We start from the raw sequence: 13,668 nt of genomic DNA on the forward strand, positions 1-13,668 counted from the left end.
ATTCTCTGAGCTAACGTTCTCTGCTGACCACAGCTCTAGCCCCAGCAGCGGTTTGGGAAGTACCCACTAATTTGGCCACTTTTATGAGTATCTTTACCAGCATTTCATTAAAGCTTGCAGAAAGAGGCAAGGGGTCTCTCTCTCTCTCTCTCTCTCTCTCTCTCTCTCTCTCTCTCTCTCTCTCAGAATATCTCGTTATGTAGTTATGTAGTCCTGGCCATCCTAGAACTCTTTATAGGTCAAAATAGCCTCAAACTTACAGAGATCCTCTTGCCTCTGCCTCCAAGTGCTGGGATTAAAGGCGTGGGCTGCCACCACCCAGCCCTTTTTTTTTTAATTGGCTCTGGTTGGCCTCAAACTCGAACTCCTCCTCCTGCTTCCCACTCCTGAGTGCTGGGATTACAGATGTACATGACATACCCTGTTTATGTGGCACTTCGGATCAGACAATCACTGGACTAACTGAGCTACACTCCAGGTCAGAATGCGCTCTTTGGAGAGAGTGGACTGACCTTATCAGGGGGGATGCCACAAGGAGGACTTCTCCCAAAACAAGTCAAGATTCAGTCACTGATTTCCCAGTCAAGGTTTTTGGACCAATCCTATGAAAAGCATGAAAGAAGCTAAGCTAAAGACTCCTAAAGCCCAGGCCTCGTGGCTAGCCCAACCAGACCTTATCTCAAAAGGAGACGTGGAAGGACTGGCTGTGTGTTGCTCAGTGGTGGTATGCTCGCCGAGCATGTGAGATGCCCAAGTTCCATCCCCAAACCCAGGCAGGGCAAGAGTGAGAACAAGTTCAGAGATTTCCCGATAAAGATACTGATTGATTTTTTGTTTGTTTGTTTGGTTGGTTGGTTGGTTGGTTTGGTTTTTTTGAGACAAGGTTTCTCTGTGTAGTCCTGTCTGTCCTAGAATCTACTCTGTAGACCAGGCTGGCTTCAAACTCAGTGATCCACCTGCCTCTACCTCCAAAGTGCTAGGGTTAAAGGCATGAAGTACCACCGCCTGGCAAGAAATAGATTTTTGGTAGTTGTGGTTGTAAGAAGTGTTGTCCTTGGTAAGCAGGGTCCGAGCCACTCATGTTGGAGGTACTTCCCAAAAAGTAAAACTGAGAGGTTTGACTGCAGCACCATCTCGGGGTCTTACCCTGACAGTCTGAGTTGGTTAATGTCAGGCAAGGCCTCACAGCTCCTAGCTGATGCTGAAGCTGACGACTCATGGGCCACACTTCAAGGAGTTACTGACATGGGTAGCAGTGTGAGCAGCTCCCAACCTACACACCTATACACAGCTGTCTAGGCACTAAGGGCAAAGAATCCCAGGGTTCTCCAGGAAGCCCCCTCCCCAGCATCTCTGCTTTATAGTATGGCTGTTGTGTGCTCCCTCAGGAGCAGACACTGAGAATCCTGGTCCAAGTCTGGCTCTGCAAACCTACTCATGTGCCATAGCTTACAAGGCATCTTCCTACTTTGCAACCCTCATACTAGCTCCTGGACCAGCCCACTTCTGAGTTCCAGCAAGAACAGGTCCCTAGGCCTTTCCTCATCTCGCTTTGCCCACCTCCATTCTGTTCATGGGGCTGGGGAGATGGTAAAGTGGGGCTTGCTGCACAAGCATGAGGACCTTGAGCTCAGACCCCCAGCACTCACACAGAAGCCAGGTGTGTGCATCTGTCTGTCACACCAGCACTGGAGGACAAAGACAGAAAGATCCTGGGGGCTCACTGGCCAGGGCTTAACAGAAAGAGAAACCTAGGTTCAGTGAGGGACCCTATCTCAAAATATTAGGTAGAGAGTGCTTGAAGAAAGAATGTCAACACCAACCTCTGGTCTCCACACACACCAGCACCCATGAGAACATCTGTATGTATGCACCATCACACATGCACACACACACATACACACACACACACATATGCACACACATGTGCACACACATCCTCACATGCACTTTTTTTGTCCATGGATCAGCATAATTCCACCCCTCTGCCTCCCATCAAAGAAACAGATATCATGAACATGGATGTAATATCCCCAAACCTGCTGATTGCTGTCTTCCATTCGGTCCTTGCATTCTTTTCTCAGGAGCCAGCCCTCTTTGTATCCCTAAAGCCTATGCTATCTCTTCAAGGCCTGCCTCCGGCCTAACCCCCAAAGTCTGCCTTAAGTATTCCCTTGAATTGTTGGGTCTTGGCTTTTGGAAATCTACTTTTTAAGACTTGAGAACTAGCCAGTTGTGATGGCACACACCTTTAATCCCAGTACTCGGAGGCAGAGGCAGATAGATCTCTGTGAGTTCATAGCCAGCCTGGTCCACATAGAGAGTTTCAGGATGACAATGAAAGCTAGGAACCCACTTCTAGAACGGTGTTCCTAGAAACACAAACATGTGCAAAACTATGCCTATAATCTGGGAGGTTCATAGACTTCCAGATCCATGCAGGGGCCTTGTGTAAAACACTCAGCTCATTGGGTGTGGTAGTGGAGCTAATCCCAGCAAACACTCAGGAGGACAAAGCAGAAAGAGGACAGGTTCCAGACTGGGCTACTTAGAAATACTCTCTAAAACAGAATAAAGCAAAACCAAAAGAGACTGGGCTCTCCCAGTCCTGGCTCCAAGTCACCTCACTAGAGAGGAGAATGATCTGCTTGTTTGCCCACCCCCGGCCCCCATAACCACTTTGTAGGTTCTTCTTAAAATACAGTTCAAACTTTTTTTGTATCTCTTTTTATGAGGACAAAAGCTCAATCGTTCCTACTAAGGACAAAGGATATTTTGTTACAATTTGTGATGTGTGGCCAAGATCATAAGCCATACAGTGTTCATGAATTGGCTGGAATTACAACTGTCCTCACATACATAGCTGAGAAATGGCTATGAGAGTCTTTAGTCGTTAGGCTGGTGTGTGTGTGTGTGTGTGTGTGTGTGTGTGTGTGTGTGTGTGTGTCAGAGCTTGGAGATCCCCCAGCACTGGGAACGGGGTCTTCAGCCCATTCCAGAATGCCACAGAACATGTGGGTCCAGATGCCTGTGGAACTCAGAGTTGGAACCTGTTGGATGTGGAACTGCCCCTCAGCCGCACCCAGGAGCCAGGTGTGACCCTAGCCCCCCTTAAGCCCTGGACACAGTATGCCGTGTTTGTGCGGGCCATCACACTGACCACCGCTGAGGACAGCCCCCACCAGGGAGCCCAGAGCCCGATTGTCTACCTGCGAACATTGCCTGCCGGTGAGCTGAAGGCTCTAGAATGAGATGCCTAAATCTTGTAGTGAGGAAGAGCACACAGCAAGGCGGGGCAACCTAGAGAACAGGGATTCTTTCACAATACAGAGTTGGGACATTTACTGAGCCTCGGGGGAGGCTGGGATTGAACTCAGAGGTCTATGAAGGATTTAGAATACTGAATGTTGAGCTTCTTATAATAATATTGTCTCCCCAGGTCCAGGCTCAGTTGAGAGAGTGTTGAGAGAGGGGGAGAGGGAAGGGGAGAGAGAGAGGGAGAGAGGGAGAGGGGGGGACAGGAGAGAGCGAGAGAGAGCGAGAGAGAGAGAGAGCTAGACAAAGAGACCTCATTATCACACCGTATTAGTAAGGGTTCCATCCCTGAGCGGTACCCTTTTCACAATCACAGCCCCCACGGTGCCCCAAGATGTCATCTCCACCTCCAACTCCTCTTCACACCTTCTGGTGCGCTGGAAGCCGCCGGTCCAGCGCAATGGAAACATCACCTACTACCTGGTGCTGTGGCAGCGGCTAGCGGAGGATGGTGACCTCTACATCAATGACTACTGCCACCGCGGTGGGCAGGGGGCGCCTCAGGCCGGAAGCGCTCAGTAGTGACGGGTGGAACACTGTTCTCACTTCTCTCCTCTGCACCATGGCCACAGGTCTGCGGCTGCCCACCAGCAGCCACGACACACGCTTCGACCGTGAAGACCAGACGCTGGAGGCTGAGCCGGAGCAAGGCTGCTGTCCTTGCCAACACACACCTCCTGGGCAGTCCCTGCCTGCACTGGAGGCGCAAGAGGTCACCTTCCAGAAAAAGTTTGAGAACTTCCTACACCATGCCATCACCATCCCCAAGTGCGACCTGGTTGGGAGGGCCTGAGGGGCGGTACCTTGGAGAGGGTGGGACTTGGTGGGAGGGGCCTATTATGGTATGTGCCTGGCCTTGGTGTGCTGGGCGAAGCGATAGAGCGCCCGGAAGCTAAGAGGGTCCCCTGGCCTCCACAGGGCCCCATGGAAAGTGACATCGATCAACAAGAACCCCCAAAGGTGAGCTGGGACAGGTGTGGGGATGGCGGGAGGGGCTCTGAGAACAGGCTTTGTGTCTTTGACCCATCCCATTTCCAGGGATTTGGAGAGGCACCGCAGGGAAGCTGGGCTTCTCAGACTAGGGAAAAACAACTCGGATTTTGAAATTCAAGAGGACAAGGTTCCCCGGGAGCGAGCGGTACTGAGCGGCTTGCGGCACTTCACAGAATACAGGATTGACATCCATGCCTGCAACCACGCGGCACACTCTGTGGGCTGCAGCGCTGCCACCTTCGTCTTTGCACGCACCATGCCACATAGTAGGTGCCCCTTCATGCCAGTCAGTGCTCTGTAACCAGCAGGTTTGTCCTCCCATTAGTCTCAGAGTCTTGCTCTGTTCACCCTTCCCGGTTCCCATGATTGTGGAACTTCTCCAGACTTCCCAGTTTGGCTCAGTTTAGCCTGGGTTTAAGCATGAACAAGAGAAACTGCTTGTGGCCTATTTGCCAGATGACCCCTCCTACAGGAGAGGCGGATGGCATCCCAGGGAAAGTGGCCTGGAAGGCAGCTGGCAAGAGCAGTGTCATCTTGCATTGGCTTGAGCCACCTGACCCCAATGGGCTCATCCTCAAGTATGAAATCAAGTACCGCCGCCTGGGAGAGGTAGGTACCCAGCCACCCCATCCCACACTGGGTCTGCACCTCCACCTACTTCCCAGCCTGCTGTCTGTGCCGCCCACAGGAGGCCACAGTACTTTGTGTGTCCCGTCTTCGATATGCCAAAGTTGGTGGGGTCCACCTGGCTCTGCTGCCCCCTGGAAACTATTCTGCTAAAGTTCGGGCCACCTCATTGGCTGGCAATGGTTCCTGGACTGACGGTGTTGCCTTCTACATCACCGGTCCAGGTGAGGCAGGCCTGCTTCCCAATCCAGTGTCCATTCAGCATCAGCCCCACCCATCACCACTCGCCAGTGTTGCCTGAGAAGCAGCTTCCATCCTGACCTGTCAATTCTCCCCACCCCCCACCACCAGAGGAAGAGGACACCGGGGGACTGCGCATCCTCCTCACTGTCACCCCCGTGGGGTTCATGCTGCTCGTGATGTTTGCTGCCCTCGCTTTCTTCTACAGCAAGAAGAGGTGATGACAAGTCCTACCCATTTCTGCCCCATTCTCTCCCTTAGCCATTTCATAGGGACAGCATAGTCAGAGGGTCATAGTTTAGACAACAGAAAGGACTTCCATAAAGACAGTAACTCTTTCCCTGGAAGGCATGAAGGAGACATACCTCTTAGGTGGGGTGACAACTCCTCTTTTTTAACATGGAAATGTCTTGTATCCTGAGAAACTCCTTGGTGTAGGCATGGGGGTGGGGGGACGACTATTGGTTCCTATCCCCTCAGCTCAAGCAAGCAGGTTCTGCTGTCACAAGAGGAAGATAGAAGCCCCAGATGCACTTGTACAGATGTCATCACATGCCCCTGGGATGAGCACAAGAAGGCCTAAAGAGAGAGAACCCCCTCTTTCCACCCCTGGCTTTACCTATTCCTGGCCTATTTGATCCCAAGTCTAGTATCATGGACAGCTTGGCAATGCTTGGGACTCCCCAGAGGTCATGCTGGCCAGAGCAGTTGTGGTCAACATCGTCCTGTGGGTTCATTTTTCCCGTGATCCATTGCCTCCTGTTGCAGAAACAGCATGCTGTACACATCCGTGAACCCGGAGTATTTCAGCGCATCCCATAGTAAGTCCAGGGGAACAGGGGGTGTGGGAAAGGTGGGAGCAGAAGAGCAGGGCTCCAGAGAGCCTTCTTGGAGAAGGTGACCATGGGATCAGAGCCCTTCAAACGAGAAGTCAAAGGGAGTCCTTGTTTGTGTAAAGTGCACCTGAAGAGACATTGTAGCCTTTGGTGAAGAAACAGCTCCCTAATGTGATAGTCTGGGCTGATGGCTAATGAGAGGGCTCAGGGAAAGTGTTCACTCTGCAAGCATGAGTACCTGAGTCTGAATACCAGCATCTACATAAACACTTGACACGGTTGTGCATGCCTGCAACCCCAGCACAGGTTGTTGAGACAGGCAAGGATCCCTCAGAGCTTGTTGCCCCCACCCTCCAGCCAAGTCAAAACATGGAGCTTCCAGGTCCATGGGAGATTTTGCATCAATGGAATAAGTCAGCAGGTGCACCTGCACACCTATGTACAACACACACTCCACCACCACCACCACCACCTCCAACAACAACAACAACAACAACACACACACACACACACACACACACACACACACACACACAAAGTACTGGCCTAATTTGAAACTAACAGTTCATTGTTTTCTGTACCAAGGAAGCCAACATAAAACTGGCAGAGACGCCTTTGTCCAGCCTTTGAGTGAACCTGTAGTTACCAAAATCTTAAGGGATGTAGGATCTTTAGTAAAGCACTCCATTTTTCACACTAAAGTTGGATAATGGCTTTAAGAAAGGGGAAAAAATCAAGAGGCAGATGAAGGCATGTGGAGAGATGCACCTCTGCCTCCCGACACACACCCTTTCTCAGTGTATGTCCCCGACGAGTGGGAGGTGCCTCGGGAGCAGATAGCCATCATCCGGGAGCTGGGCCAAGGCTCTTTTGGAATGGTGTATGAGGGACTGGCCCGAGGACTTGAGGCTGGAGAGGAGTCTACGCCTGTAGCCCTGAAGACAGTTAATGAGCTGGCCAGTGCGAGGGAACGCGTTGAATTCCTCAAGGAAGCATCTGTCATGAAGGCATTCAAGTGTCACCATGTGGTAAGAGGGAAAGGATCTGAAATGAGGTCAGGGCATTGTCCAGGTCAGGGTTGGACTGTGGTTAAAATCCTGGTAGGAACAGAGTCATCTCGAGAGCTGAGATACACATGATCAGGGTACAGCACTGGCTGTCCAGAGAGCTCTTAGTGTCTTGATTGGAATCAAGGTCAGAGGTGGGCCAAGTAGTGATTATGGTGGTATCAGATATGATCAGGGTTAAGAGTTAAGGTCAGTGGAGCTGTTAGGTCAGGGTTAGGATTACACTCGAGTGTGGGTCAGGGTGGGCATCTGAGTCGGGTTATAATCACAGCAGGCTGAGGTTTTGTCCCCATGAATCAAAGAGATTCGTGGGAGGAACTACAGCAGAGTTCTTTGTCATCCCAGGTTCGTCTCCTGGGTGTGGTGTCTCAGGGCCAGCCAACTCTGGTCATCATGGAGTTAATGACCCGTGGGGACCTCAAGAGCCATCTCCGATCTCTGAGACCTGAGGCAGAGGTTGGAATGAGAAAGACCCTGAGCCTTATGAGGCTGGGGAGTTGAGAAGAGTTGGCACAGTGTGGGTGCAGGGCAGTCCTTCACCAGCCCCTCTCTCGCCTGTAGAACAACCCTGGCCTTCCACAGCCTGCACTCAGTGACATGATTCAGATGGCTGGGGAGATTGCAGATGGCATGGCCTACCTTGCTGCTAAGAAGTTTGTGCACCGGGACCTGGCAGCCCGCAACTGCATGGTGTCCCAGGATTTCACCGTCAAAATTGGTGGTAAAATTGGTCAAAACCAGGTGGATGAGAGAAGGTAGAGAATCTCCCTAAGCTAGCCGTAGGAAACCAGGCCTGGCTCACAGGCTTGACAGGCAAGTCCCCAAGCCCAAGAAGGGATGACCTCTGAGCTCCTTTGAGCTCACACATTCCGGAATACTTAGAGACTAGAGGTAGAAAGGTTTGGGGACTGTCTTCCAGGGAAACTAACTTGTGACTCTCATGCCCTGAAATTCTTACTTTCTAGACTTTGGAATGACTCGGGATGTGTACGAGACAGACTATTACCGCAAGGGTGGAAAGGGGCTACTGCCAGTGCGCTGGATGGCCCCCGAGTCCCTCAAAGATGGAATCTTCACCACGCACTCAGATGTCTGGTAGGGGCTGGTGAGAGCAGAGGGCTGCAGGGATGTGTGGTGGCATCTGGGAAGGGCCTGGACTGCTTCTTCACGAGGGGTACAGAGTAGACTGAAGGGTGCTGGATTCAGGCCATCCTTCATGTGCTCCAGGTCCTTCGGTGTGGTGCTCTGGGAGATTGTGACCCTGGCTGAACAGCCATACCAGGGTCTATCAAATGAGCAGGTGCTGAAATTTGTCATGGATGGTGGAGTTCTAGAGGAGCTGGAGGGTTGTCCGATTCAGCTGTGAGTCATCTCACTGTCTGCCCTTCCCTCCTTCATCCCTGCACTGTGCTCACTACCCTCCTTCATCCCTGCACTGTGCTCACTACCCTCCTTCATCCCTGCACTGTGCTCACTACCCTCCTTCATCCCTGCACTGTGCTCACTACCCTCCTTCATCCCTGCACTGTGCTCACTACCCTCCTTCATCCCTGCACTGTGCTCACTACCCTCCTTCATCCCTGCACTGTGCTCACTACCCTCCTTCATCCCTGCACTGTGCTCACTACCCTCCTTCATCCCTGCACTGTGCTCACTACCCTCCTTCATCCCTGCACTGTGCTCACTACTCTCCTTCATCCCTGCACTGTGCTCACTACCCTCCTTCATCCCTGCACTGTGCTCACTACCCTCCTTCATCCCTGCACTGTGCTCACTACCCTCCTTCATCCCTGCACTGTGCTCACTACTCTCCTTCATCCCTGCACTGTGCTCACTACCCTCCTTCATCCCTGCACTGTGCTCACTACCCTCCTTCATCCCTGCACTGTGCTCACTACCCTCCTTCATCCCTGCACTGTGCTCACTACCCTCCTTCATCCCTGCACTGTGCTCACTACTCTCCTTCATCCCTGCACTGTGCTCACTACCCTCCTTCATCCCTGCACTGTGCTCACTACCCTCCTTCATCCCTGCACTGTGCTCACTACCCTCCTTCATCCCTGCACTGTGCTCACTACCCTCCTTCATCCCTGCACTGTGCTCACTACCCTCCTTCATCCCTGCACTGTGCTCACTACCCTCCTTCATCCCTGCACTGTGCTCACTACCCTCCTTCATCCCTGCACTGTGCTCACTACCCTCCTTCATCCCTGCACTGTGCTCACTACCCTCCTTCATCCCTGCACTGTGCTCACTACCCTCCTTCATCCCTGCACTGTGCTCACTACCCTCCTTCATCCCTGCACTGTGCTCACTACTCTCCTTCATCCCTGCACTGTGCTCACTACTCTCCTTCATCCCTGCACTGTGCTCACTACCCTCCTTCATCCCTGCACTGTGCTCACTACCCTCCTTCATCCCTGCACTGTGCTCACTACTCTCCTTCATCCCTGCACTGTGCTCACTACCCTTGGTTCTGACCTAACTCCTCCAAAGCATCTACATCACTGACTCCCAATTCTTTGTCTGTTTGGTTTGGGGTTGTTTGTTTTTGTCTTTTAACACAGGTTCTCTGTGTAACTCTGGCTGTTCTGGAACGCACTCTGTAAACCAGGCAGACCTTGAATTCACAGAGATCCACCTGCCTCTCCCTCCTGAGTCCTGGGATTAAATGCATATGCCATAGCCAAGCTACTCCTGGTTCTTAACTTACCTACTTTCCTCATTTCTCCCTCTCCGGCCCCTTCCTGCCACCAGCTGATACTGTGATGTAGGAGGCAGGGGTCTGTCTGGCATCCCTTTAACCCCACCTCACCCCACCAGACAGGAGCTGATGAGACGCTGCTGGCAGCACAGTCCACGCCTGCGCCCGACTTTCGTCCACATCCTGGACCGCATACAGGATGAGCTTCGGCCTTCTTTCCGGCTCTGCTCCTTCTACTACAGCCCAGAGTGCCAGCGGAGCCAGGCCTCCTTGCTGCCTGCTGAGGCAGAGCCTGACTCCCCACCAACCTTAAATAGAGCTTCAAACTATAGTCCCCCAAATGGGAACCCAGGACACTGAGGGGCCAACCTTTCCCCACTTGACTGGCCCCCCATGGGCAAAGAAGGCAGAACCCAACCTTTATGGCCAGCAGTCCCCTCTCACCTGAGTCCCTCTCAGATGGGTCAAGAATTAGCTCAGCACTAGGCATCTGAACTCACAAGTGATAGCCGCAGACTCACAGAGACAGCCTGTGGGAAAGCATGAGAGGCTGCAGCAGCGGGGACTCCAGGCCACAGGGCAGGAGAGAAACACTGGTCAGGCAGAGAAAGCTAGTCCCCTGGAGGCAGGATCCAGAGACACGCCCCCTCCAGAGACACGCCCCCTCCAACTTCCAGTGGTCAACAGCTTGAAAGCGAATGAGTGACCAGAGGCAGGCCTGGAGAACTCTCCACTCATGTTGGGGCCTGGAGAGAAGCATTCATAGAAAGTTCCTTCTTTCCCTGTGGTCGGCTCCTCCCCTCCGACCCACATACCAGGACAAAGCAGGAACCCTAGGACCCTGAGCAAGTGGGTCCCAAATATGGCCCTCACTTCTCTCCCCCTGCTCTACCCAGGGACCTCAAGCTTGGTGCTCCTCCTTCTTTTGCCTCAAGGGCATCCCTTACTGCACAGTCTCCCCTTTTCCAGCTGTCCCCTGGATTGCTTGCCCTGGATGCTAGGGCTGTGAGAGCCTTGTCTCCCTCTCTCCCATCTCCCACGCAGCCTCTCCGGGGAAGACTGGAGAAGACACAATAAATACCGAGGTCTGTTTGTATCTGGTCCCAGACTACCCATTATCTCTCCATCTACAGTGTTGAGACTGGATAGATTTCCTCTCTCTTTTCTAAAACAGCAATATAAAAAATAAAAACTATAAAATATTGCCTCCATAAGGACCCCCAGAAGCCAGAATTGCCATAACAGTGACACAGAGCAATCTTGTCATTATGGCACCAATGGCTGGAAGTGGCTGAGGCCCACAAGGGACCTCTGTATCTGGCCCCTCAACAGAACCAACCCATCATCCTCCATCCTTCACCTGTATTTTGTCCATTGCTGAAGTTGACCAGTGGATAGGCATTACCTTCCAGAAAATCACAGGACAGACTTTGAGTGGCCAGAACATGGAGTGGAGGAGGCCTTACTCCTCTCCTACTAGTGCCCTAGCCAAGGCAGGGGCACATGCCAGAGCAGGGTCTGTGTCAGAATCAGGGTCTATGTGTTTATTCTAGGAGACTGGGATCTCCACTTCTGTCTCATATGCCTTTGAAGGGCTCTGTGGTTGCACAGAGAGTCAGTCCAGGCTTTTATGTCAAAACCAGGGCCTCAAAGCTTTTTAGCACCCTGCACCCAGGCTGATGCTGCGGCACCACCATCCACTGTGCAGACTTACACACTGCACAGTCCTGCGGCAGCTGGGGAAGCCACAGAACCATCAGGACAAGACCTGAGTCGGGCAGGCGTTGAGCTGTGTGAAGCAATATTTAGTTCCAAAGCGATCCTGTTTCCCTGACTCTGGGTGGGCGGCAGGGTGCTGTCTCCCAAGTCTTGCCTGTCATTGTGACTAATGCAACCCTGACCCCTAATGGTTGCTACTAGAACTGCAGCTATGGAAGAGTGGGTTTGATGAGCTCCGGTCCAAGTTAATAGCCTGAACCTGGAACCTGACCACTCACACAACACAGTATTAAGATGAGCCCCTCCCACCCAACTCACAACCTCCTGTGCTGGACATCACATGCTCAGGATGCCATGGCAATTTGGAAGTGGGGAGCTACAGGAAAGGTTTAAGAGTTGAAAAACGGATGCTTATCTGCAATTTTGGGCTCCACCTCAGAGTTCTATTGCCATCGGCTTCCTGAAAAGCAGTGGATTTAAAGAGATAGGAAGAAAGCTGATGGTTGGATTCCAGTGGGGATTTTCCAATTTTACAGGAAGGTTTGTGGAGGGAAAATGTCTTTTTTTTTTTCCTCAGAGACAACAGATCTGATAGGTTGGCTTTGGAGGGAAGGATAGACATCTACCAGAGAAAGAGGAGTAAATGGGTCTAACGAGAATAAAAATGCAACTTCTTGGCCCTCTATACTAGCTTCCAAATTCAGACAACTCACAAATAAGTGGCCAACCACTAGCCAGCCAAAAGGTAGCAGACCTGGCGGAGATGACAGCATATGGCATGACAGCATGCTTAGTCATCCTCTCTGGACCATCTCCATTGCCTTGTCATGGGTCCCCAATCTGGCTGCAAGTGTGCTGGCCATATGTCTTTGTAGGGATAGGGAAAACAGACTAGAGTTCTCAAGGGATTAAACCCAGGGCCCCAAAGAAGCAGAAGAGGTGCTTGAGTGGTCCTCGGAGAATTGAACCTTGGTGGAAGGGGAAACAAGACGTTCCCTGGTGCAGGCAAGATGAGAGGTACCAGAGTGTTTAAGGAAGCAAGCTAGGTCATTAGGATACTTCTCAGTGTAGGTCTAGCCTTCAGTGCTGCCCGTTAGCAAGAACATGAGACTTTCTGTTTACTCATTTCCAGAAACAAAGCATTCCTTCCTAAGAGAGCCAGAGCCCATCCAGGCCTGTCCTCTCAGGTGTGTTAGATCTGTGTCCTCAAGCAAAACTGGAGCAGTGGAAGGTCAGTTAGAGCTGAAGGCAGAAAGAGAAGAGGGATGGCTGAGACTTAAAAGACTAGGGTGACAGGTGAGAAGAAATCAAGGAGCTCCAGGCTAGAGAGATAACTCCAGAGGGCCCAGGTTCAATTCCCAGCACCCACATCTGGCAACTCATAACCTGTAATTCTAGTGCTAGGGAATCCGACATCATCTTCTGGCTTTTAACTGAGAGAGTTTGCTTTTAACTTCAGGTACCTGCATACACATGGTGCACTTACACACACACACACACACACATCGTGTGCACTAAAGAAATAAAATCTCAAAAAAAAAAAAATACTTAGCTGGGCGGTGGTGGTGCACGCCTTTAATCCCAGCACTTGGAAGGCAGAGGCAGGCGGATTTCTGAGCTTGAAGCCAGCCTTGTATATAGAGTGAGTTCCAGGACAGCCAAGGATACACAGAGAAACCTTGTCTTAAAAAAAAAAAAAAATAAAGAAAGAAAGAAAGAAAGAAAGCAAGAAACACAGAAACAAAAGAAAAGAAAAAGAAAGAAAGTAAGAAAGAAAATCTTTTATTTTTTTCAAGTCCAGAAGCTATGAATAAAAGTCCAGAAAGGATTGAGACAAAAAGAAGAGCTGAGCACACACCGGGGTCAGTCAGGAAATGAAGTTGCTGAGCTGACCATTCATGGGGTCAGACAGGAAGTGAGGCTGGTATGGGTTTCAACCTCCAAAAGTCAATCTGAGAGGGCATCAGCTGCTCTGGAAACAGCAGGGCTGAGGCAGCACTGTGGAGATTTTACAGGGTGGGAAGCCCAGGCCTGAGATGAGACCATAGTGACACATGCTTTGTAAGCTCTGGGGCACTACTGTCACCATTCGTTAACTGTGGCGTCGTTTGAAAAGATGCTGCAGACGTGCACAGAGAGGCGTGAAGGATGGCCACAGTGAGCTGCA

General features: G+C 51.5%; 1 protein-coding gene across 5 annotated transcripts in view; it reads left to right on the plus strand.

Moving 5' to 3' along the window:
• The window catches only part of Insrr (insulin receptor related receptor), a 19,267-nt gene extending 8,389 nt beyond the window's left edge, over positions 1–10,878 (plus strand). The window contains exons 8-22 of one of the 5 annotated variants that reach the window (XM_076932647.1): positions 2,990–3,228; positions 3,632–3,799; positions 3,888–4,083; positions 4,234–4,275; positions 4,354–4,574; positions 4,781–4,917; positions 4,997–5,159; positions 5,287–5,392; positions 5,944–5,996; positions 6,810–7,039; positions 7,424–7,534; positions 7,640–7,799; positions 8,044–8,173; positions 8,306–8,440; positions 9,906–10,048. In XM_076932647.1, the coding sequence (XP_076788762.1) occupies positions 2,990–3,228; positions 3,632–3,799; positions 3,888–4,083; positions 4,234–4,275; positions 4,354–4,574; positions 4,781–4,917; positions 4,997–5,159; positions 5,287–5,392; positions 5,944–5,996; positions 6,810–7,039; positions 7,424–7,534; positions 7,640–7,799; positions 8,044–8,173; positions 8,306–8,440; positions 9,906–9,912 (2,098 nt within the window). In that variant the 3' untranslated portion in view covers positions 9,913–10,048. Of the gene's footprint in view, positions 1–2,989; positions 3,229–3,631; positions 3,800–3,887; positions 4,084–4,233; positions 4,276–4,353; positions 4,575–4,780; positions 4,918–4,996; positions 5,160–5,286; positions 5,393–5,943; positions 5,997–6,809; positions 7,040–7,423; positions 7,535–7,639; positions 7,800–8,043; positions 8,184–8,305; positions 8,441–9,901 lie in introns of those variants that run through there. The other 4 variants (XM_034500667.2, XM_076932651.1, XM_076932650.1 and 1 more) reach the window with 4 other exon arrangements.
• Positions 10,879–13,668: the final 2,790 nt, after the last annotated feature.

Source organism: Arvicanthis niloticus, chromosome 4 (genome assembly GCF_011762505.2).
Source record: "Arvicanthis niloticus isolate mArvNil1 chromosome 4, mArvNil1.pat.X, whole genome shotgun sequence".
In the NCBI taxonomy this organism is placed as follows: Eukaryota; Metazoa; Chordata; class Mammalia; order Rodentia; family Muridae; genus Arvicanthis; species Arvicanthis niloticus.